Here is a 26,251-nt window from a genome sequence, read left to right as displayed (position 1 = left end):
TTGATTGTAGGTTGGCCAAATTTTCACGGATTTTGATGGATTTTGCTTTATTAGATAGGCATTGACCGTACCAATCAGGGAAAAAAAAAGTTTATGAAATTAGGTTGACCGGAGCGTGAGCTAGGTCCCTTGGAGTGAGCTCATATCCGGCTACTCGGCAGTACAGTGAAGGTGGTGTTTTTTATTAATATCTCGAGTAAACTTTGACCGAATTTCATGATTTTTTTTTGTTTGAAAGGTACAACGAATGTAGAGTAGCCGTACTACTTTCCACCTCCTAACAAAATGGCCGTCGGCCGCCATTTTGAATTTTTGTAAAATCAATATATATCGGTGAAAATGATACTTACAAAGTCACTGATTAGTGGGAAGTGAATAGTTACGTGTGTTTGGTGTTTTAAGGATCCCAAATATGGATATCTATATTTAAATATATATAGCTATGTTGAGCTATATAACGGTATAGATAGTTATTTTGAGCTATATACTAGCATATTTATCAGTAAATTGTTTATTTATAGGTAAATATAGGTTAATATAGGACTGAGGAAATTTTAGGTCAATTTTAAATTTGAGTTACGTTTGAAAGGAACATCGTACGGGGCTTCGTAATTGCGCTATACGCAATTTTTAAGACGTACAAACTTCATAAGAATTTTACTTTATCGACGTTTACGGGCGCAGTGGACTTACGGCAAAGTAGGGCGACGGATGAACTAGGGTCACGTGCGCAGTAGATGTACGGGTTCGTACGGGGCTCAGTCGCAGCAAACGCTCCGACTGTTCTGACGGCTCGTTTTTCTTGAGAATTTTCACCATTTTATTAGGATGTGACGACGTTGTTTTTCAGTACGACTGTCGACTTTAAAGACAATGAAAGTAGGGAAAAAAACGATATTCCACTGTCAGGAACGGTATTCACCAACCACATACCGAAACAATTATTTCCTCCGTCGACATTCATATAAGAACCGCTAAAAATTGAGTCTAAGGTGCAAAAATAGGATGAATGAATTCTCCTTTACAATTTACATTTACCAGAGAGTTCATTTCACCCCATACAGTAACAAGCACAATTCGGCTATTTTATTCACAAACACAACCAAAATGAATAAAAAACGTTTTCTTCTACTTGCGCAGATCATCGTAATTTTCGTTTGTTTTGAGTTTCGTGTGGACTGGAAATAGGGATGTATTCACATCATCATTATATTAAATGTTCATTGACGAGAAATGATTTGAATTAAAAAAATGTTAGGAAAACAGATCTGAGAACTGAACGAACGGATTGAATGTAATGTATCGTCGTACTGACTATTCGGTTCTGATATTTCCACTAAAATTCGACCAAACAATTTTTTAAATCAAAATATGAACCACATCCTGAAACATGCCCTCGTACACCTTGCATAATAAATACATCAACATTATCCACGACAACATTGTATATGGAAAACCTTAGAATGAACTCATTCATTTCTCGGATAAACATAAAATGAAAATAGAAAACGCCTGGCAAGGTAAGACCAATTCGAGCAGACGCTTCAAAAGCACGATTGGTGCAGCTTTGAGGAAAAGCTACGGTGGTCGTGCTGAGAGACGAATCGTGCGTGTTTTGTGTATGAGAATTTTGGAATTTCCCTTTAGTACAGAAACCAAAGTGAAGAAATTTAGAATAATATCGGTAATCGCGGAATTCAGTGAATGCTCGCTTGTGTGTCGGATCGATGTAGAGCAAGAAAAAGACAATTTATACTTAAAAAAAGAAAAGAAATGAAAATGAAACATTAAAAAAAGATGACAGTGTGTGATTGATTGGATTTTCATTTTTGGATCGGGAACATTTTGTCATACTACACACAAAAGTAATAAATTCAAGTTTACAGAAAATTGAAAGGAAAACAAATTCCGTGTAAATGGTTTAGTGGTTTAATAATTGTGTATTGATTGTACTGTGTTACTCTCACACAATGAATAGCGCGGATATAAGTATCGCACACAGCTATTTTATTGTCAGGAAACATATAATATGCAATGTACTTCTTCCCTGATTCGTTACACTGTAGAGAGTTACAAATTATGACTATCGATTATTACTTGGTCACATACATTTTCTACCGATTTTTATTTTTATTCTTTCTGTATAGCACCCCGTTCCGTATTATCCCCATGTTGATGGATATAAATGTTAGATGTGCTACATATATTCGGTTCATGGGATATTATAGTGAAAGTGATTAATGATAACAACTGAGTGTTACTATTCGATTCGTGTGTATACGGGGGTGATAATCTCTATCGAAGAGGAAAGGTTTCCGAATTAGAAACTTTTTTTTTTATTGGAACTTCTCTTTATCGCATAACATAAATACTGAACATTGATCATTGTGAGTCAATATAGTATGTGAGCTTATTCGGTAGACGTAGAGAAGCAGTATTTGCCATTGTAGTTCTAATGTAAATACATCATGACTACACGAAGAAAATGAAAAACTGCCATCTTGAATTCTGAGATGAAGTATATTCCCCCGTTTACATAATATAACAACTGTATACACTTTTGGCATCGCTGTTGGTCGTACATACAAAAATATCGCTGCGATAGTTGGTATTGACATTGTCAATATTGTATATTACTCATAATAAATGACCAACTTCCTCGCATTTTTTGAACTTTATAGACAAGCTATGTCATCTGTTATCGACAGTGACGACAAAAATCAGTGGTAGAGCTAAGTTTGTCGTTCTTATACAACAAATGTATGTCAAAATTAATGAAGTAATAGATTCTATGTAACATCAAACTGTTCGATCAAAAGAAGTAATAGATTTTATGTTTATACTGTGGTAATATGCATAAATATGTTGGTAAGACTTGCGTATCCAAATTAACCAACTGTTTAAAACAGCAACTGCTCTAAGATAGGTCGGTCATTCCTTAAAGTATGGGTATGTAGTCAATCAAACCATTCTAGCTTCATGAAATACGATTCAGGCAACTGTTTTATGAATTCAATATTTGTCCAGACATTGGTCAGGTAATGATTCTATCGTCACTCTAATAAGTACTGGCTTAATAGACTCACAATAATATCAAGTGCCCCCTACCAGTAAAAAAGCTTATTCTTCTTACAAACTTCCTCATCCCTCACCGAAACGAAAAGAACAAAATTAAGCACACCGTTCGCTTCGTACAAGAGACCGAAAAGCTGGAGAGTGAGAGTGTGTACCCTCAATCAAATTTTCACGTGTTGCCAGGTCTATGTACCTAATATACCTATTATTTACTCTTAGCTGAGCAACGCTGATGAGAATAATAATGAACTATGATTGGACCGGGGTGCCATATGACATAATTAAATTATGGAATGAAATCTGGAAATAGTATGCAAACCGAATCTGTGCTAGGTGTTAGCATATATTATATGTGTTGGTTTGAAGTCTGAAATTACGTTTGTTTTATTCAATCAAAAACAAAAATTGTTTTTTTGGCTCTGTTCGCAGAAATTCGCGGCAATTATTCATCGATTTGTAAAAGATGTGAAAGATGTGAAAGAATTTTTTTTTTATTTCTTTTGTTATACACCGTGAGGCAGAGCTTTATTGATTTTCTTTTTCACTTGTTGTGAGAAGCAATATGCAGCTGATAAAGTTGTGTCTTTTTCTACAAGCTTAAATCATCGTCTATGTTTAGTCAGTGTAAATCTGTATAAGAGGTGTAGTCACTCGACCTATTTTATTTTCTATTTTAAGGATTTTATCCGTGAATATCGTTTTTCCTTCGACATTATAATGATTCGATTGGTATATAGGGAAATGTGTATACCATCGATACGGAAACGAGTAAAAATTAGTAACGGTTTTGTCACTGTATTATGTATAAAATGGTCTAATCGTCTATACTCAGATCGTGGAACGGATTGGTATGAAGCAATTAAATTTAAACTTGAATAGAAGTGGTTTCAACCATACGTGGCCATTCGAAGATGAATGAAAATGTGGGGAGTCTGCCGTCTATGTTAAATATTTTTTCGTATAGAAAATGTATAATTAAGTCAGTGGTAATTAAATTGTCAGTAGGGTTTGTCTGTCTATAGTAACTTTGACCGTTGAGCTGTGCCTGGATCTTTCCTTTATAGCAAAACAAAGGAAGTAAAAGATTTTGTACCAAAAACTTTTCAATACTTTCAGTAGATGGGTAGATGGGTGGATGGGTAACATATCTCATAATTATACTTAAATCGTATTGCGGTAATGCGGTGTTTGTAAGAGGTTAAGAGGGATTCTTTTGAAAAACAGCCTACCGAAATCGGGCGTGTTTTCTAGTGGACCTTTTAATAGGTACCTAGAAAGGACTTTGACCCTAGAAGCCAAAACCACTCTCAAAAAAATTCTTCGAAGCTTTTATGGCTGGTGAAAGGTGATCGAAAGCCGAAAATTTGCACTTTTCTTACCAAAATTTCTCCGGGTACACGAGCCGTACAGGGTCGTGTGGGGTGTCATTAGAAAGGTAATCACATGTACTATTGAGCCGAATAGAGACTCATTGGTTTTAAAATTAATCCACACTGAAATATATGCAGTTGAAGTTTTCAACAGAAAACTTGCACTTTTCTTACCAATATTTCTCTAGTTACCCGAGCCGTACATGGTGGTGTGGGGTATCATTTGAAAGGTAGTTTTATGTGCTTTTGGGCCAAATAGGGTCTTATGGGGTTTGGATGCATATGCGATGAAATATGGGCACTTAAACATTTCAACTTCTCATATTTCATCGTAAATGCATCCAAACCCCATAAGACCCTATTTGGCCCAAAAGCACATAAAATTACCTTTCAAATGATACCCCACACCACCATGTACGGCTCGTGTAACTGTAGAAATATTGGTAAGAAAAGTGCAAGTTTTCGGTTGAAAACTTCAACTGCACATATTTCAGTGTGGATTAATTTTAAAACCAATGAGTCTCTATTCGGCTCAATAGTACATGTGATTACTTTCTAATGACACCCCACACGACCCTGTACGGCTCGTGTACCCGGAGAAATTTTGGTAAGAAAAGTGCAAGTTTTCGGTTTTTGATCACCTTTCACCAGTAACAAAAGCTTCGAAGAATTTTTTTGAAAGTGGTTTTGGGTTCTCGGGTCGAAGTCCTTTCTAGGCACATATAAAAAGTTCCACTAGAAAACACGCCCGATTTCAGTAGGCTGTTTTTCAAAAGAATCCCTCTAAGTGTTTTCTATGCAAACTGTATACTGTGATACGAGTGATACAGTGAACTTTTATGGAACCATAGCCTTCGTCAGGTGATTTTAATTATATAACGAATTGCATACTGTACCTTTTTCAACCGCTGTACTATGATCCTTTGAAAAACGCAAGCGTTTTGCGATTATAAGTAAACATTAAACTTTCTATTGATTTACCATCCCGCATTTTTACATTAAATTTTCTTTATAAGAAGACACTTATTGCTTATTCTTGTCGCCGTGGATTACGAGCCGTCAATAGATGACCAGCCTTTTCTAAATCGTTATACCAGAATGACCAATTGCATTGATCATTTACTGTAAAACCTCTAAAATTTCACCTCCTGAAATTAGTGATTTTTAAGTCGATATTCAAGGAATGAGGACGAAAATCAGCAGATTTGTATAATAACATCCTATCATGCATGTGTTACATCACGATTCGTACCCTTAATATCCTCATTACACCACTAGTCTACGGAGGTGGTGGAGCTCTGACAGAATATATACAAAACTGACCAAGTCGCAAAAAGTTTTTTTTTTTTCAAATTAAGTAAGTTCCGTAATCTTTTCAGCACTAGTGCTACAATGTAGTGAAGGAACATTCTTTTAATTAAATTATAAACAGAACATCTGTTTGGATTCGGAAGACGCCACGAACTGATGCGACGTTACCAATCTCACATCTAGTGCGAGAAACGTACCTATTTTGTTACTTTAGTAACTTTAGTAGTTATTTTTTGGAATACAAACCTTTAACAATGAAACAACAAATGTTGAACAATAAGCTCAATTTTAAAGTTTTACGAAACCGACAACACAAACTGCTTACACTTGCATCCAGGCCCGGCCTGACCATATGGGCTAATCGGGCAAATCCTGCCCCTTTTTACTTAAAAATTCTGACACCTTTTCCGAGTAAAATTTTCGCCATGAACTAAGTTTACTAATCAGATCGCCCGATGCGCCTTTTGGTAGCCAGTGCGAACCTGCTTACATCGATCAATAGAATTACACTTGTCTCAACTGAAATTCACGGAACAATAGAGTCCAGCAGCCGAGCCAGCAGCTCATCAATGTAAATAGCTGTGTAAATACACAATGAAAACGTGCGCTGCAGGAAGGATTTAATTATTTGTTTTGTTTCTGTTCTGTCCGAGGCATTTAATTATCATAACGAAGGCAGTATAATGTACGGTATATAATGGGAAAATGCAGTACAACACTTTCGAGAAGCTATTCTTTGCTGAACATTGCAAACTAAATAACCAATTACCCGGAGTATGATACCAGCATGAAATATACACAATTTTTAATGACGACAATAATCAATAATTTGAGAAAGTATTCGCTCAATATTTCCGCATTGTTTATTCAAACTCGTCGAAAAAAATGGATGAATAAACAAAAAGAAAATCTTTTCACAAAACCCTTAAACTCCACTTCATGTGACATCCTTAAGTAAAGGACATTCATATTATTACTAGTCTCCATTATTTATTCAAATCACGTATACCAGCCGTATCTTGATAGATACTTCTGCATGTAAGCATGAGTAAATATATTAAGAAAATTAACATAAAAGGTACAAGGAACATGTGTGTGTATGTAGGCTTGTTGTGTATACACATACAGAGTCAAAGGCTAAAAATCTAAAAGAAATATTATTATGAGCTACCGCTGCCATCCGCTGGAATCATAATTTTTGGGGACTTTTATTATCTCAAATATTTTCGAAAGCCGAAAGCGATCAGTGTGTGTCACCTTAAGCCGCCCGATATCAAAAGTAAAACGTTTGGAGGCATAATATGTAATATCCGTACGGCAAATATTTATTTCATTCAGATTTATAGCTACAGCAGCCGTGTGTACGTTCACAGACTGTCATAAAATTTACCATTTGCAGCCGTAAAAATCTTGGTCGGTTCGTTTTTTTTTACCTTACAATTCTTCATTGAAAAATCATCGGAGACTTTTTCTTATCGAACTCTTCTATCAGATGTTGATTAGTGCAATCATTCATTCCGATAAATGGAGCCCTAATTCGAGAAAATTTTCATAAAAAATCGCGAAAATCCAGAAGATGTTTTCTAGATTATAGGATTTGCCGATACACAATTAATTTGTCGTCTGACGCTCTTAAAATACAAAATCTTTAAACCAAAATTTCCACATTTTTTCTATGTTCATAATTCATCATTTTTCCGCTTAATCCGTGAAAAGCAAAACATTTGACCGCGATAAATCAGAATATTAAAACGGAAGAAAACTATTTGCGTCACACTCGCACAAAAAAAAAATCGGAAAGAATCGTGTTCGTATGTATACGTATCGCACCTCAAAGCCATTCTCGTTTAATTATTTTTGTTTATTTTTAGATTTTATTGCGAAAAAGAATAATAATTCAACAACCAAATTAGAAAAAAAAAATTCTTTGCTAAAGGAAAATGGTTTTCGTTTGGATCCTTTTACGTTATCATTGTCGGAATTAAATTAACGCAAAGTGTCTACCAAGTTTTGATTAAATTTAAAATTTTAATTTTAAGATCAACACGTTCAAAGTCAATTAAAAGATAAATTCTTTTATTGTACATGGGTGATTGGCTGAGTAAGTTATAAAAATCTTTTACTTCATTTGTTTAACATCAGCTTTCCAATATAAGAATAAACCATCGTAAGCTCATCGTTCATTTTTATCATCACATTCACAGGTGTGAACTAGTGAATTTTGAGACTAGCGGGACGATATGTTACATACCTTATGTTAACGTTAAAGGCAATCGTAAAATACAGACTACTAAAAGGAAATTAGACTACCATCCTATATGATTACACTGTCCCTCTCGTTTCTGCTACAGTAACTGACAGACGTATATCTTCGCAGTAAAGTGGAAAATCCTTACGTCCCATAGTCTATAATTATAATTGAAGATTTTAATCACTTTCAAACTCTTAAAAATTTCCTAAAACTTTGTGTAGCAACAAAAAAGTAAATTTGCTTCCAGGATTAAAGAATCAATTTATTATCCTCCACACAAAATATCTCAAATTTGTTCGGTGTTTCAATTCCCTTGCTTTTTTTATGTTAAGCTATTGAAAGAAAACATCTAATTGTCGGTATGTTATCATTCAATTATTTTTTGTTGAAGACCTTTTACATAATTTGCAAGTATTGTTTTTGTCTAATAAGGCTCGGAACGGGTTCGGGTTGACCTGTTTTAGTTCAGGTTGACCTGAACCGGATCATAACCCGAACCTGAATAATTATTTCGGGTTCAACCTGAACTTGACCGGAACTTGAATTTTCGATTTCGGGTCTAACCTGAACCTGACCTGAACCCGAAATTGTTCAACCCGAATTTGACCTGAACCTGAATTTTCAATTTCGGTTTTAACCCGAACATGAACTGAACCCGAAATTTTCAACTTGATCAGGTCGGGTTCGGGTAACCCGAAATTTGGAGCGTTTATTACACTAAAAAAGTCAAAAATTTCGGGTTACCCGAACCCGACCTGATCAAATTGAAAATTTCGGATTCAGTTCAGGTTCGGGTTAAACCCGAAATTGAAAATTCAAGTTTCGGTCAAGTTCGGGTTGAACCCGAAATAATCTTTCAGGTTCGGGTTAAATCAAGTTCGGGTTTCAATGAATATTTGATACAAAATCTATTACTTCATTGGTGTTAACATCAGTTTTGCTATATAAGATAACCCCATAATTTCTAAAAGCTTAAAGTTATGATGTTGAAAGGAGTAAAAGTCGTAAGGTTAAGTTGTAGGAGATCTTTAATTAAAAGGAAGGTAACGAACAACCAATTTCGACTCTATAATGGTAAAGTGATACCAATTTAAACAGAAGAGAAATTAGACCGGGAAAATAATCCCTCGAGTATAATTTTCCATAATCAAAAGTTGTAGCATACACTTTATCTACCATCCGTCTGTAAAATTTCTCTTCACATTAGATTAATCGAACTTCGTTTCGTATCTTGCAACCTATACATCGGATCTCGCTGTGTACTGTATGTTACAATTCTTGTGGTGTAAACAGTGGTTACCGAGGTTGTCGAAAATTGAAGAGATTCGATATAATGAACCATTTTCAATTCGCAAGTTTATGAACGAAATTTGTATTTTAAAATTTTGTGCGCTAACCGTTGTCTCTGATTGTAATTTATATCCTTCGCAGAATTTTTAGTTTGCGAGATGAGATTATTACACCTCGTTTGTTAGATAATAAACGTCGTGTGGTCTCGCTTGATTTCGCTTGATTTATCCCTAGGGTATTGTTTCCCGTCGCAGGCATTATATATATGTATAGTTTCACTTTTTTCGCATATTCCCGAGTCTTTCCGTCGTCGGTAAATGTGTTTCTATTACACAGCCTGTATTCTAGTTCATTTACAAAACTTCTACTATCAAACGTTTGGTATTTTCATAGACTATATTTTTGTCAGGGATAACTAAATTCAGTTTTCATTCAATTAACAAGGCAAAATGTATTTTATGATCAATTGATGTCCGGTCGAGATCTAATCATGTCTATCAAATCAGTAAAATATATTTTGAAATCGATATTTATGTACACAGTCGTTCGTTTGCAATGACTCAAACTACAGAAATAACTTTAGTCGGTATAGACAAAAAAAAAGTTCATTTCCATGACAAACTGCCATATCCGAGACAATTTTATCGGTTTTGGTAATAATATTCAGTCTATTAATCGAAAAGCTTTTGCGATGGGAAAGCGACTCGGGTAGATCGTGTGTCATCGTTTACCCACTTATGAGGATTTTCTTGGCATATTCGAGACATTTTTCCATGAATTCGCAATAATTACTGAGGTTGCCTTTGCATCTAAAGAATCGCAGGCAAAGTTAACCCTTTTGTTAAAGCCCCATCTCCGACAAAAATTTCTATTCTACCCCCGTCACACATTTGTGTTATTATTAACGGTTATTTATGCAACGCAGCATCATAATGTGCAAAATTTGCAAACTTTAGATGCCTCGTCTGCAAATCTCGTTGTATGAATCTCGGTGCAAAGTACTTTATTAGGCTCACGATTCGTATTATGACACACATCCAGAGCCTAATAAAGTACTTTGCTCTCGATGTCATAAATTACCATTATAACTTCAAGTGCAAAGTGTACCACAGTACGATCAAGTTAATACGTTAATGGATTTTCATATATGCGTTTACGCACTAGTGCGTAAAAGTGACGTCTGTAAAAATGAAGATCAAACTCGTATACATACAATCTTGTTTCTAACTTATGACTAAACTGAAACTGGAACTCAACCTCGCCTCGGATTGACTATTTTCACATCTATTGCGCAAAATTTCCATTTAGGAGCATGTAATGAAAATAGCTAAATTAGCCATTTTATGTGTATTTGCCACACGAGGTCGTATGGCGGTCAGTGTTCCCAAAAAACACTTTGCACTTTGCGTTTTACGCAACAGAGACATCTACAGGGTGACGATTTTGTACATTATGATGCTGAGTTGCATAAATTGCACCTACAGCTCTGACTGTGACTATTAGTAATTAGCACTTGGGTGCTAATGATACCATTCGTTTATGGATTGCTAAGCGGGAGTGTCCATTTACTCATGTTTCTTTGACATTTGGAAAATTTACCCCGTGACAACATTGACCTGAGTTATTTGCCCCTCGAGCTTTCGTCTCTTGCACGATGTGCATACAAATTTACAGCACGATACTAACATATAAGCTTCCACTTTACTGAAAAGCTCAAATTCCAATGATTCTATTTACATATTTCCCACTTTTTCCGATTTATTTTTATTTGTTTGGATAACCCTGTTGAAAGATAAAAAAAATATATTTTGTATCTCTCCGATAATACGAAAAGAGTTTTTTTTTTCAATCAAAAAAATAAAATTTCGTTTCAGTTTCATTCTGCTGAATGATGGCGTTAAGTGTTTCAGTTTCCAATAAGTGCTAGAAAATAAATTTAATTTCGAGAGAGGAAGAAGTATAGTAAAAAAAATGTTTACCCAAAACAAGCGAACGAGCAAACAAATTTGGTTATATAACTAAAATATTCTCAGTGTTCGTCGTATATTTATATAGACGTTAAAACAGATAATTTATTTATATTTTTCGGTTTTTATTTGGTGCAATAGAGGTATAGCAATAAAAAAAAAGTAATGTTACCGTACGATATATGTACACATGACACGACACACGCACCTTATCGTTACACAATTCGATAAATGTTTCCATTATAAACATATTTATAATTTAACGCATATAATACACTGGCCTGATGGGTAAATGGTACGATTTAGTGTTTTTGTTGTTTTTTGTATTTGATTTAACAAGAAAATAATAAAAAAAAGTAAAAATCGTGTGTGTGCCTTCACTTTTATGTGTTGAAATATAAATGAAAATATGGAAATCTTCAGAGAAAAGAAGAAAAACGAAGACGAAGAAAAACATAAAGAAAAACACACACACACATCGAACAAAAAAGAAATCCACTTTGTCTAAAGACAAATAAATACATAAAAGCCAGTCAACCTAAAACAAGTTATGACATTTTACCTAACGAACAATAAATTCCCTTCTATAAATTGGGTATATTCACCCTTATTGAATTTATGTGAATGATGAAATTTAGAAAAAAGTTTTAGTGAGTCAGTGATTTGATACGGTTTTTCTTCCACTCCTGCTATATGAATGAACGATTTGCTAACAGCATTCCAATTTTGTTCGACGGAAAGATATATTGGAGAATTTATATGTTTCTTCTTCTGTCAGTTCACAGACGGTGTACACGATATTTTATTCTCTTCTGCTGTTTTCTACAAGATAACTTATACGACACAATTTCCATTTACTAGTTTAGTGACAGTCAGGTGTTCGATCTATATTCGTGTGATAGTAATAAATAAAAAAAAAAGTTTCAGGCAATGTGGGCTGAAGCGGGACGATAATTTTTGTTTTTTTAAATCAAAATAATCAAAACACAAAAGCGATTTTCCTTTTCGGTTATTACAAAATTCTATACTTTTCGTTTGATAAGGTGGTTAATGTGAAATAAATTATTCACTGAATCGTAAAACGCTAATTTGATGGCAATTGTGTGTGCGAATAATTTATTGATCGAATTTTCATTTCAACACGAGAGAGCAGGGAGAGCGGATAAATGTAAAATAATGATTCGAAATGAACAATGATTGTCGTGTTAAGTTATTGAACTATGTTGAACAATTATAATGTATTTAAGGCGAAACGCTTCTGCACAAACGGATTCATTTCCTTTGGCGTCATTTGGAGTATTACTTTTATCTGCTAATAATTTCGAATCTAATCAAATAGATTGGTGGGCTTTATTTCAATGGGTTTTGCTTGTCACGAGATTAACAAAACCAATGATCATGCGGTACAATTGCCGACGAATTGGAGAAGGTAGACATGTAGGCGACATAAACAAAAACAATGTGGGTAGGTGACGTTATAACCAACTTGCAAGCTTACAATAAAGTCGTAGGTTTTCCAAATTCGGCTATGTAATGATGACGACATTAACAATTGATGAGATCTGGATAGTGTCACGTCGTCTTATGTTAACATTAATGAAGTAAAAGATTTTTTAGTGTCTGAGCAGACATCCTTCAACCTCGCCATCAACACAAGTATAACTTCACTATTGTAGAGTGTTAAAGGAGACCTGTTTTGAAGAAAAAAAAAACAATCCGAACTCTTGCCAAGAACCTCTTGGTCACACGTCAAAAAGAGAGAAGGATCCCATCCACACTAAAACTATTGAATTACATTTCACATTCATACATTTGTGTCAACCGACCAGTTATAAATTACAACTTTTCGCTCTCCCTTAACATTCTATTGTGACATGCATCGTTAGTCCTCTACCTATTGTATTTGGCTTGAGACAGCTTATTGTGGCAGGAAGAGGTTTACGGAAAATGGACATATTTGAGTGACATGTTGTATGAATGTCTCCATTTACAGCGACGGCATTATTCGAGTGTAAGCTAAAATAATCACTTGGCTCGACAGTTTACAAACAACGAAAAACTGTGTCCTTTCACTGTAATATAACAAAAATGACTTTTCCATTTATAACTTTTAAGGCAGGTGACCGCAAAATAAAATTTCATCTTTTGATGCCTTTCATTTTCGTTTCAATTAATTCCAAATGTGCTGTTCCCATACGTATGCATATGTATGGCAACCGTGTTGTGGATACCGTATGTGGGATAAATTACATCGAAAACCATGAAATGATAAAACTTCATTTGCGGTCATGGGTTAATGTCATGAGCTTTTGTACATTTTATAAACTGTCTGACTTACACCAGGATGAACATGACATTGTTCATTATGTTTAAAATGCATTTTCCTTTTACATGGGTTTGTGTCCGAATGTAATGAACATTATGGCCACACGTCTATTTATCTGTTATACCCGGATGATTTCAAAAATAAACGGAAACCACCGGCTGTGGTCTTGTTAAGCAAAGTTTATGTTAAGACTTTATGAAGTAAAAGATTTTGTATCAGACAAAAGAAGTCTTTCTTTCTAACAGTATACAGTCTTACTCGCAGCTCCTGTTATTCTTTGTAATTCTTTCAAGAGATTCTTGCTCACAGCTTAAATTTTCTCTACCAAGTGTTATGAAGGCTATGCTTCAGAAATTCGAACTTTGTAGGGGTCTTTGTTGGTAGAGATAACTTCTGTTTCTGGATTACTCTAATTCTATTATTTGCACAGCCACTTGTGCACAGCGTAACGTAATATTTTCCGTAGACTAATTATACCTAGACAGGAAATTACGAACAGAATTACGTAAAATTTGTGGTCTCTACGCACAAGATACGACAGGGCATATTTTACATCAAAGACTTACTGACTTTAACCGAAAGTATCCACAAATAACGAAAAAAGAAATTACCCAATCATTCGCTGTGTGGCTCTGCTTAGTATCAGTGTACCAGTACCTCTTAATAGTTGATGCCGTGCTTATTGTTGAAACTTACAAAAACAGAGCGTAATTTCATTCTGGTTCTGTTCGTAAGCCAGCCAATCCGAAAGACACTTTTCAATGTAGACTTGAAAACCCCCAGAAAAGCCATTCATTTATATAGTTTTGTTGTTTCGCAAATGAAAAGAAAAGTTTTCTCGTTGAGTTTGAACAACAAGTCTTTAACAAAAAAAAAGAATATGTTTTTCCAACTGACCACGCTCTGGACGGTCAACATGTTTACTCCGTTTAGTTTTAAGACTCCTTTCGTTTGAAAGATATAAGTCTCTCTGTTTTGCGGGAACAAAAAAGAATCATAATAACTATTTGTCGTTGCTGGCTGGATTCTTAATCCGGACTTAATCTCCTCAAAGGAACCCACTACGGCATTGAGTTATTATTTCGCCAAACTATTTTCATAATTCATTGGATTTCCAGGAAAACTTTTGACGTAAGTTTTGCTTATGAAAGTTTATGATAAAGTTTGGCTAACAGAAGTGTAATCGGTAAAATCAAGTTTCAAGTTTCCATTGTTGACATCTGAGAAAAGCGACAAAATTACGGGAAACTGAAACCACTCTGTAAATGCAAATAAATTTTCACTTTCTCGAAGTTTTGTTATTCCTTTGTTTTTCCACCGAGCCGAGAGGAGTTTGACAAAAACTTTTTATGTACATATAATGCTTCTGTCGAGCACGATTTTCAGATTCTTTTATATCCGACGACAACATATCCATTATGTATACACATATACAATACATATACCATGTATATTATGTTCCATGTTGTCGCAGTCAAGTTATATGTACCAGTAAATTATTAGTGGAAACAAGTACATTCAAAACAATTATTAATTAAGAAGTGTGCAATAATAAGCAACCGTATATGAGATAAGATTGTCACGTTTTGAATTCCCTATTTTCCAACAGATAAAGAATAAATATTACATTGAAGCATGTTCATCGAGAGAACACAGTGGTAGTGTCTATGCTCAAAATGTGTAACTGTAATGAACTCAGTGAGACAATGGAAATTAGATAATTTTCAAACTGTTGTGTGGTTAATTAAACGAAAAAAACAAGTTGTGCAATTAAAATAAATTAAAAAAAAATATTTTGTCACAACTCATCAGCTGAATAATGGGTTGTGAATTGGGTAAATTAGCAAATAGTTCCAAGGCCGAAGGAAATAACGCCTTCGGACCTAGTGAACCGCCACCACCAGCGGCACCGGATCCAAGACTTCCGCTAACAGCTAGACAAAAGTACACCATGATTGCATCGTGGAAAGGCATCAGCCGTGCTATGCAACCGACTGGAATTTGTATGTTTATTAAGTAAGTACCTTGTTCTCCTTGTAGATGAAAATTGTTCAGCAAGTGTAATAAAATGGGCCTGCTGTTCGCACTAGGTGCTAGATGAAAATGAAACTGGTGTGCAGAGAACTCTATTTCGTTATTATTGAACAAAATGAAATTTATTTAGAGTAGTGGGTAAATGGATTCTTATTGTATATGGGTAATTCCAGGGTTAGTTGCAAATTTCATCATTTCTGAGGCATAAAGTGAGCTGTATTGGCTATGTTTTGCGGTAACAAAACAAATCAGTCTTTAAATTTTCTAATACTCAGGAGACCCAGTGCTTTCATACCAACAAGAATTGGAATTTTTAGCCTGCGAAGTGTGACTTTTTTGATCGAAGACGTCGGTGGTTAGTTGCGTTACACGTTTGTGACTTTTCGAAATATTTTCACCAAATGTAAACTGATTTCGGTTTTTTTCCTGAAAGCTATGGCCAAGACGCGCAGTTTAAGCGCAATTTGAGTTGGTAGCACAAAATTTATGGGAGATATGTCTATAAAAGTGATAATTTTCTGTGGTCAATAATAGCCAGAAATATTTTTTTTCGAAATTGGTGGTTTTGTTGCCCCACAGAAAATATTGCTTTGGCTCAAAACCGTTAGAAAAAATGTTTACAAAATTTTTCGAGATAACCTCGAGCAGTTAAAATTCGATGATGACACTGATCACCACTGGAAAACTTTTTTCACCTACTTCACTCACCCAACTAACCTGATCGACCCAAAGTTTTTTTAGCCCCGTACGAAGTACAAAGGGGCTTATAGGATTACGATGCCGTGTGTAATTGATGGAATTCGAAGCAGACGGTAAGGGCAAAGTGTTTGCCTATGTTCATAGATGACGAATCCGCAATAAAAATTTTGTCTGTCCGTCTGTCCGTCTGTCCTTCTGTCCGTCTGTCCGTCTGTCCGTCTGTCCGTCTGTCCGTCTGTCCGTCTGTCCGTCTGTCCGTCTGTCCGTCTGTCCGTCTGTCCGTCTGTCCGTCTGTCCGTCTGTCCGTCTGTCCGTCTGTCCGTCTGTCCGTCTGTCCGTCTGTCCGTCACGTCGATATCTTGAGTAAATCAAATCCGATTTCAAAAATTTTTTTCCCTGAAAGATAGTCGAAATAGTGAGGCTAAGTTCGAAGATGGGCATATTCGGGTCGGCCCTTCGTGAGTTAGGGCCACCTAAGTGATTTAAGGTCTTTTGGTGATATTTATGGCAAAAAAAACGTTGGACACGGCAAATGATAGGTAATGTTGATACCGATCCAGGAAAAAAAAGTTTATTAAAATCGGGTGAATGGCCCGTGAGTTAGGGCCCTAAAAGTGAAAGGCTACTCGGCCCAAAGTGTATTTTGCATATAACTCGAGTAAATTTCATCCTTTTTTCGTAATTTTTGTTTCATTTGAAAGGTAATCGAAGCCCGAATATAATGTGACGAAGAACGTTTTAAATTTGGGTCCTTGGACTGAGGCCGCTCCTCGGCCCTAAGTGTATTTTGCATATAACTCGAGTAAATTTCATCCGTTTTTCGTAATTTTTGTTTCATTTGAAAGGTAATCGAAGCCCGAATATAATGTGACGAAGAACGTTTTAAATTTGGGTCCTTGGACTGAGGCCGCTCCTCGGCCCTAAGTGTATTTTGCATATAAATCGAGTAAATCTCATCCAATTTTGCTAATTTTGTCTTATATGAAAGGTAATTGAATACCGAATAGAATGTTGTTGAAAAAAAATTAAAATTTGGGTCCTTGGACAAAGGCCGCTCCACGGCCCTAAGTGTGTTTTGCATATAACTCGAGTAAATTTGATCCGATTTACCTAAATTTTGTTTCATTTGAAGGGTAATCGAACACCAAATAGAATGTTGTTTGAAAAAAAAAAATTGGGTCCTTGGACTAAGCCCGCTACTCGGCCCTAAGTGTATTTTGCATATATCTCGAGTAAATTTCGACCGATTTTCCTAATTTTTGTTTCATTTGGAAGGTAATCGAAGGCCGAATATAATGCTGTTGAAAAAAAATAAATTTGGGTCGTTGGACTAAGGCCGTAACTAGGCCTTAGGCCTATCAATAAATTAAAATTTTAGGTCAACTTGAAATTTGTGTTACATTTGAAAGGAACGTCGTACGGGGCTTCGTAATTGCGCTATGCGCAATTTCTAAGATGTACACATTTCATAATAATTTGACTTCAACTACGGTGACAGACGCACTAGGGTCACGTGCGCAATAGATGTACGGGTTCGTACGGGGCTCAGTCGCAGCAAACGCTCCGACTGTTCTGACGGCTCGTTTCTCGTAAAGTCATATGCTGTAGCGCTTTCGAATGACACCGATCTTCAGTTTTTATATGAAAAAATGTAATTTCGGCAACGTTTGGGTCGAGGTGATTTCACCTTACTTCAAAGCAGAATGAACCAAAAATCTTCTAAAAATTTAATTTCGTGTCATTTGGAGCAATTGTTCACATCTACAGGAAAACAAATTTACAGAAATCATTTGAGATTTATTGAGAATATCTCGAAATGTCGAATACAAACAAAAACTTTTTGGTCATATGACCTCATATTGGTCTCAAACTACGCGTCTTGTCAATAGCTTTCAGCGAAAAAAAGCTTAGTGAAATCGGTTTCGTGAAATAAACTAGAATTTTCAAAAATTTGCTAAAAACAAGCATACATTTTTGTGGTGGCATCTCCCCGAGATTTTGGGCCACCGACCTAATATGGGGCTTAAACGACTGGTCAACAGCTTTTTCCTTTTTTACCAAAATCGGTTTTCATTTGGTGAAAATATTTCGAAAAGTCTCAAATTAGGTGGAACTACCCATATACGCACTAGTGCGTGAAAGTGACTTTTGTATACTGAAATTTTCCATTTCTCAAGTCAGTGACGAAAAGTAAGCCTTCCGTTGAAGGTTTTTCGAGCCTACGGCCTCGAGTGCCTTTACAGATCTAGTTTTTCCTAAACGACGTGTAGAAATAACCGACGAAGTCGCGATATTTTAACACTAGTTAAGAAATAGTTATTTATGACATCGAGTGCGAAGTACTTTATTAGACTCTAGATGTGTAATGATGATGCAAGGCATACAAGTCCGCATGTCATAATACATATCGTGAGCCTAATTTAGTACTTTGTACAACGTTTTATGCCTCATGATTTAAAAAAGTGCACGAAATCCTTCAATCATCTCAAGTCTCAAACATTCGAACCCATTAGATTGCTTAACCTAAAACACACATTTCCCTATTTTTTCCCACAGGCTTTTTGAAGAGCACGGTGATCTGCTAAAATTATTTAATAAATTTCGAGAATGTAAAACAAAGGAAGAACAGTCGACATCGGAGGAGCTGGCAGAGCATGCTAACAAAGTTATGGAAACATTGGACGAAGGCATTAGAGGATTGGACGATTTAGATTCATTTTTTGATTACTTACATCAAGTAGGCGCTTCCCACACACGTATTCCAGGTTTTAAAGCAGAGTACTTTTGGGTGAGTAGACTACACAATAAAATATTGAGTGAAACGGCTATATCAACTGTTATCCGTTTTATGCTATTACTTTATGCACCAATGTCTATCATAACTAATGAAATAAAAGCTTCAATTTATGTTGGGAGTATGTCGAGCCAAGGAAGTAATAGATTCTGAATGATAATAATTGGGATGTGCTAAAACCAAACAGCAATAAAATGTTCACCGTTTAAATATAAACATTTCCCAGTATTTGAAAATAGTTCTATTCATCCTATTATCACATGAGCTCGTTACGAAATTAGCAATTCAAATTCCGCTATTACACATTCACATAAATTACAATTATTAGTCTAGTCAGACATGATGTAACAATAATGATCACCTAATCACCTTACAAAGCTTTTCGAGAAATGTAACTACTAATTTATGAAGGCGCCAGTAATCTAAAAAATCTGTAGAAAATTCAAAACTCCGGAAAAAAAACTTTGAATTTGATTAAGTTCGCTGTGGAAAAAGGAACTTTTTAACATACGAAAATGCTGTGAATTCAAATTTAAAATTCAAATTCAAAACGTAGAATGGCTACAACATTATATTCCATTCGTATAATGTTCCGTATTAATAACAATGTTGAGGTAGGACATTCTTTCTTTTTAAGTGTCACCTTCAAATAAAATTAATAGGCAAATCAACAACGCACAACCAACCGTTTTAAAAAGAATTGTAATATCAACGGAAATAATATTTCCATCAGATGGTTAAATGTAGCGAAAGAAGAAGAGGCAAAAAAAAATAAAATAAAAGAAAAACCAAACTGGTAAATGGATCTTAATCTGAAAATTTCATGTTTCTCTTCCGTTTTCTAGTTCTCGATGTACGTTCAGACATTTATGATGATTCCTGTATAAAGTTGAACTTTTTCAAATTTCATAAGTTCGGTCATCGTAAAACTTTTGCAATAACTTTCCGTTTGTGTCCTGTAATTTTGATAGCACAATTTCGGAAGAACAAAGACCGTTCCCTTGACGATGTGACCGTGTGTGCGATACGACAAGAATTTGAGAGATTTTTTTTTTGTAAACCATTTTCATACGAGAAAAAAAAATCCCAGCACAGTGTATACACCGAAATGGGTAATCTAATTCGTATTATGTGACCTAACATGCTACAGTCGGCTGGTGTGGTGTGTATATTAAATACGAATGAAAATGTTGAAGAAGAAAATTTTGGAGGAAATTACATGGACACATTTCAAGAGTAACAATTATTTTGTGAATAAGTCTGTTAGCTAAATTGAAAATGACTGGGCAAATTGAATGGGTCAATTAATTTAAAATGTTATCTGTTAGGGATTTTACTGGTGTTATTTTAGGACAACGTTTTATATGCAAACAAGTCAATATTTATATGAAAAGTTTTTCCAGCTAACATCTATAATCTGTGCGAATGAGGGTGGATTTTGAATCGGGACGAGCAACTAAAAAGTAATTCGTGATGAAATTTATCGGCATAATTTAGGTGAAACATTTGAGGAATGATTTATTCTACAGGAAAAATTAATTCAATTAAATGAATTAGTTAATTAGAATTTAATAGAAACCAAAACTAATCTTGACCGGCCATAAATCAATATTGAGAGCAATTTCTGAATTTTAGAATTTGAGTTTCGAGTTTCCACATGCCACATGTTTCAAAGTTTTCTTTTCCGCCGTGGAGCCATAATTCAATTTTCTTTTGTCTGATGGGGATTGATTCAAATATAGGTCGATAGTGTTTGCAAACTTGGTAAATTCAGCGCTGGGAGCAAAAAACCGCACATTATTTATGAATTTATTGCTGCATTGTTCTATTGACTAATCTGGTATATTGTTAAAAAATCCTTTGGAAAGAAAAACGTAAAAAAACGTTCATTGAAATCTATCAGACGAACCCACTATTTTGTTGGATTGTAATTTTTTTGCCTTTTTTAATATGACAAACGTATGGCCCCAAACACCAAATCTATTACTTATTTTGTTCAAATAAACGACTGACGCTTCATCCAAAATCTTTCACTTAATTTGTACTAATCTGTAGCAGACCGACATATTAACAGTTTTACTATTCAAACTATTACTTCATTTGATCCAATATTTTCAGAGATTCATTTCAAAAATCTTTTACTTCATTTGTTTTGTATATGCTTTTTGCTATATACGACCTCATTCGTCAGACCTGGTCGTTTATTATTGCTGAAGTTGTCTAAAACAGATGATAGCCGTCTGTAACAGATTAACAAACATGTTGTTAATGCACTCGTAAAGTCATCGTTTGCTTTTATCGTCGTTGTCGATAACATATGAGATCATGAGATCTGTGAGATCATGTTACTAAAAAAAAAATATTTTCTCGAATATTCAATGTAATCTGGTCATTCGCATCACCATTTGAAGTGTTACCTTTCATAGTTTTAGCAAATTTAATGCTAACAAAAACGAGCTGGTCAAAAACAAGGCTGTTGGGGAGGTTACGCCGATTGTCTTTTTATTATATATTCGGGAACACAACACTTCTGATAAGTTTACATAGACATTCGGCGACTTTGAAATGAGTGACGTATTTCGTTTAAGCTGTTTTTCAGCTGATCCACTCATACAAACAAATATAGTTTTACTTCTTTAAAAGGGTTTACCACATTTGCACATTCGTTTGATGAAACAAATGCGTCACTCATTTGAAAGTCGCCGACTGTAATTCATCATCATCATCACAGCATCGACGATAATCATCACGATACATCTATATTTTGAATGAATATTCGCAATATTATCGTCAAGTGTGGTGTGATACATGCGTTTCTGCCTGACATCTCCACGATTTTTGCAGCCTTTTTAATACGAACTTAACTTACAATTTTATTAATTCATTCAAAATAACATATCTCATTTACGACGAGTAAATCGAATTGGTAATCTAACAGAGCTTATACATGCTTTTTCCTTACGCTTACTGACGTTTAGTGGAAATGTGATATAAATCAATGAAAGTATAAACCGGGTATGGTCTCTTCATACAAACCGGAGGACATAGCGATTTCATATAAACAAGATAGATAGATAGATAAGAGTTTTGGAGGGTCCAACCATCGGTCGAACAGGAACCTGGATCTACGATCCTTTGTTCCAAGCCCCCTTTCCTTCGTTTATTGAAAACAAAAGAAAAGTTAAATTTTACATAGTTTGACAACAAAATGAGGTACTTAAAGTTAGCATTCCTGTAGAAGGAGAGTCACAGTTTGAAAACAATTAAATTAATTAGAGTTAAAGTTAGATATAAATTGTATGAAATCAAAATCAAAGTCAAAATCCAAATCACAGCCAAGGCAGAATCGCATAGGGTTAAAGTCCGAAAGATCATGGGTCGTCTTCAAACATTACACGTCGTCATATGCCACAGCATCGTATCCTGTCGCATACCTTTCAGCACGCAAACCTCTGGGTTCTCTTAAGGAAAGTGGCCAGATAGCTCATGTTTAAATTGCTGAGGAACAATTCTTCACCTTTGAGAGACGGTTTACCAAAGAAAGTGTTCCTAATAGCCCTATATCTCCGGCAATTACCGATCACGTGCGATCCTGTTTCATCCAAACCACACAAACATCTGGGATTATCAGTATAACCGATATTAAAGAGATGCTTATTGAGATCGCAGTGGTCTGTCACTGCTTCAACCACTCTCTTTATGTCAGATTTCCGAAGGCTTAACAGACTTTGGCTAACTTCAAGGCACGGATATGAATGAAAGTATAAACCAGGTATGGTCTCTTCAAACAAACCGGAGGACATAGCGATTTCATACAAACAAAGTCACCTCTCATGTTTTTTATATATATATGAAATCGCTATGTCCTCCGCTCCATACAAAGTTTGACATTCGACCATACCGACCATACCTTGTGTTGACGTTCATTGGTAGAAATATCTATCCAAATAGAGGTGAAGATGCATCGGTACTTAGCTAAAATTGTGGCCTACATTTGCGTGCATATCTGTTCATCAGAATCCTTTTCGCAAAATGTACAACCGCAATAACAACCACAAATGTGTTAGCTTTAAATACAAATTAGTTTTGGATGTAGGCGTTTAGAGAAACGTGAGCAGTTTAACGAAATTTTCACACATTTGTGGTCGTTATTGCGGTCGTACATTTTTGAAAATGAATTCTGGTGGAAAGATATAATCAAAAGTAAACTAAAATACAGTATTTAAAAAACGACCAGATGTATGATTTCAAGCAAAGCATCGATGCCTCTTAGTAAGACAATTCCGTAAATTCGAAAATCAAGTGAACCAACCAATTTATTCATTCAAAACCTGATCTTTACTTCTAATCATTTTTTGAATGGACAAACTTTGAAAATTTATATGATCCGATGCCGGGCGAGAAGAATTAAAATTTCTTTAAAAAAAATCTTTCTTCTTTACAGAAAATCGAAAAACCATTTTTATCTGCTGTGCAAACAACGCTAGGCGATCGTTATACCGACAATGTCGAAGGCATCTATAAATTAACAATCAAATTTATAATCGAAACACTGATAACGGGTTTCGAGAAAAGTGCCAATCCGAATAGTGCTAATGTTAACAATAGTAGTAATAGTAGGGACAATACAACGTCGTGAGCAATTATTTATTAAAAAAAAGAAATGAAAAAAGAAGAGAAAAAAACTTTTAATAAAAATTAAGTTTATGAAGACAATTAAGAAATCCGGTGATTATCTACACAATTAGGTAGGTAAAATCTGACAAAGAGAAAACTAATTTAAAGAAGAAAAAAATGAAAACTTTATTTCAATTTTATCAAAATGTACGAAATAGACTCATGCATGCTAAACATAAAACCAAAATGTTAAACATTTACTGGAAGAATCCATCAGTTACAACTTCTGAGTAGAAGACGACGAAGAAGACGTTTCTCAATCGCACAAAATTTCAGTTCGCATGAAACAATATTGATATTGAAGATGAGTATAATTTTAGAATAAAATAAATGAAACAGAAAATAAAATCAAGAAAACAAAAACCAAAAACAAAAACAAAAACTTTCATTCTACTAGCTGAACTCATTTCTTTTAGAGAGAATCCTGATTTTTTTACAAATAGACCAAGCGCCTATTAGGCCCTCTCGTAAGACCACGGTTTGAATTCTATGACTCATTGTATTACCATAACGGTACCCGATTACTAATGTTCTACCTCTCTTGAGCTTTTGAGCGAAAGGAGAGCCCCAACAAAGGAATATCCAGTGACTATTTTTCGGAAAACATTTTCCAAATTTTTCAGTAAAATTTCCCACTTTTGCCCTACAAACATATTTCGGAAAATTTTGGGAAAAAAGGGAAAATATGGGAAAACGTTCTCCTAAAAATGGTCCCTTGTAACATCTCTGCCGTCTTACGTTGTTTGAAATCCAAATTGATGTCAAGATGACGGTGTACAAATCGAAATTCTATGATGAGAGACCGTGAGACATACACCAGGCTTATACTCTCGTTGGCAAGGCCAATATTCTCGGAAAAAAATTCTCAAATTTGTGTGAAAAACTTTTCTTAAAAATTCTTGAAAATATTTTCGCGAATATAGGCTTGTATTCGAAAACAAACGTGCCAACAAAACAAATGTTTTCCATATTGGGTAGAGTAATAACATTGCATAGTTTTCAAACCATAGCCCTATGACACGCACTTAGGCGCTCAGTCCAAACATCGTACATTTATCCGGTTCCTTTTTAGATCTCTTAGATGTTGTTTGTTATCTGTATCCTCTCTTACGAAAAGTTGTTTATGAATCATGTACTACTATCTACCTCCATACAAAAACTCTAACAAAAAACAATCATTCGAAAATAAAACGATAAGCTTTCGCTACGAAGCATTTTCATCATTTAAAAAAAATATTATTTTCACATTCTCTCTCTCCACCCACGAGATTGTCCGTTAAGTGACTGATAATTGAATCAAACGATATAAGGTGAAATATATGGGGTCCATGGTCAAAATGCTTTGAATCATCATTTTCCAAATTCTGATTTTCAATTGCTTTTGTCAATTCAATTCGTAAATGTATTTATACGACAGAGGACTGGATACACCATCAGTGTTGTCAAAAAACGAAAAATATATGCAAATCAATATATATGTTGGCTTGGGGGGAAGTTTTACAGTCAATTGCATTATAGATAGGGCACAGAGAAGAAATCTGATTTTGATAATACAAGTCGTGTATGTCATATAGCTTTAAGCGAAATGTACAATTGATATTGTTCTTTGATAAGAAAAGTTAGTTTTTTTATTCGACTTATATATATTTCAGTCAGATCCCCTTTTTTAATGTCACATTTTCGTTCTATGGACTCGTCTCTGTCCGGATGGAATTACCCATTTCGAAGAAAGGTGTGTAGAAGTAAGTTCAATTTTCACTCACCCAACAAATCCCCTCGTGTGTAAATCGTAACAAATGATTTTGTTCTCGTGTTGCTTGTTCTTCCTTTTCGTACTTCCTGGTTTGTTCCATTTTAATCGTTTAATGAAATCGACGTGAAAAATAATTTATTGATGGATAACGTTTTGCAAAAAGTAAAATTCACAATTTCAATTCATTATAATTGCACTAAGACATTACCTTTTATAGAAAGAAAACTCAATAATGCGAGCGACTCATTCCCCCGAAACAAACACGTAAAAGTGGGGGAGATTTTCTCGTAAATTGTACACTGAAATTTTAAAAGAAAAAAAAAAGAAAAAAAATGAAAATTCTGTACCTCGACTTTCAATCTGGAAAATTTTTATCATAAATGTATCGTTGTATGTAACTGTACATCTATTATAAATGTAAATAATGTTAAAACATCTGTACTCAATGTATTTTAGAGAAATGTATTGTAGATTTTTCCTAGTTATATTAAAGAAGAAAACCAACCAAAACAACATGAAAACAAAATAACCCAAAAAGAAGATGGAAAATAAACCAATCCGTGTTTCTAAGACATTTAATTGTTAGTTTGTAAATTTAAAGAAAGGTCTCCTGTGCTTTGGGAGTCGAAAGAAGAAAGATGATAAAAATTATGAAAAAGAAAACAAAATAGTCTGAGAGGTTCATGTTTACGAAAAATATTATA

The 26,251-nt window shown here is 34.8% G+C and overlaps 1 protein-coding gene across 6 annotated transcripts; it reads left to right on the top strand.

Moving 5' to 3' along the window:
• Positions 1 to 1,513: 1,513 nt before the first annotated feature.
• LOC119066546 (neuroglobin-like) lies at positions 1,514 to 26,251 on the top strand. Of its 6 annotated transcripts, none has more exons than XM_037169076.1 (4): positions 1,514 to 1,865; positions 15,200 to 15,606; positions 18,880 to 19,111; positions 23,562 to 26,251. In XM_037169076.1, exons 2-4 carry the CDS (start codon positions 15,410 to 15,412, stop codon positions 23,754 to 23,756), a joined length of 624 nt encoding a protein of 207 aa, XP_037024971.1. In that variant the 5' UTR covers positions 1,514 to 1,865; positions 15,200 to 15,409; the 3' UTR covers positions 23,757 to 26,251. The 6 variants fall into 6 exon arrangements, with proteins under 6 accessions (XP_037024971.1, XP_037024974.1, XP_037024972.1 ...); XM_037169079.1 differs by having other exon boundaries at positions 1,514 to 1,910; XM_037169077.1 differs by having other exon boundaries at positions 1,514 to 1,919.

Source organism: Bradysia coprophila, chromosome IV, assembly GCF_014529535.1.
Source record: "Bradysia coprophila strain Holo2 chromosome IV, BU_Bcop_v1, whole genome shotgun sequence".
In the NCBI taxonomy this organism is placed as follows: Eukaryota; Metazoa; Arthropoda; class Insecta; order Diptera; family Sciaridae; genus Bradysia; species Bradysia coprophila.
Note: the sequence above shows the minus strand (reverse complement) of the source record. Positions and strands in the feature narration are given on the sequence as shown.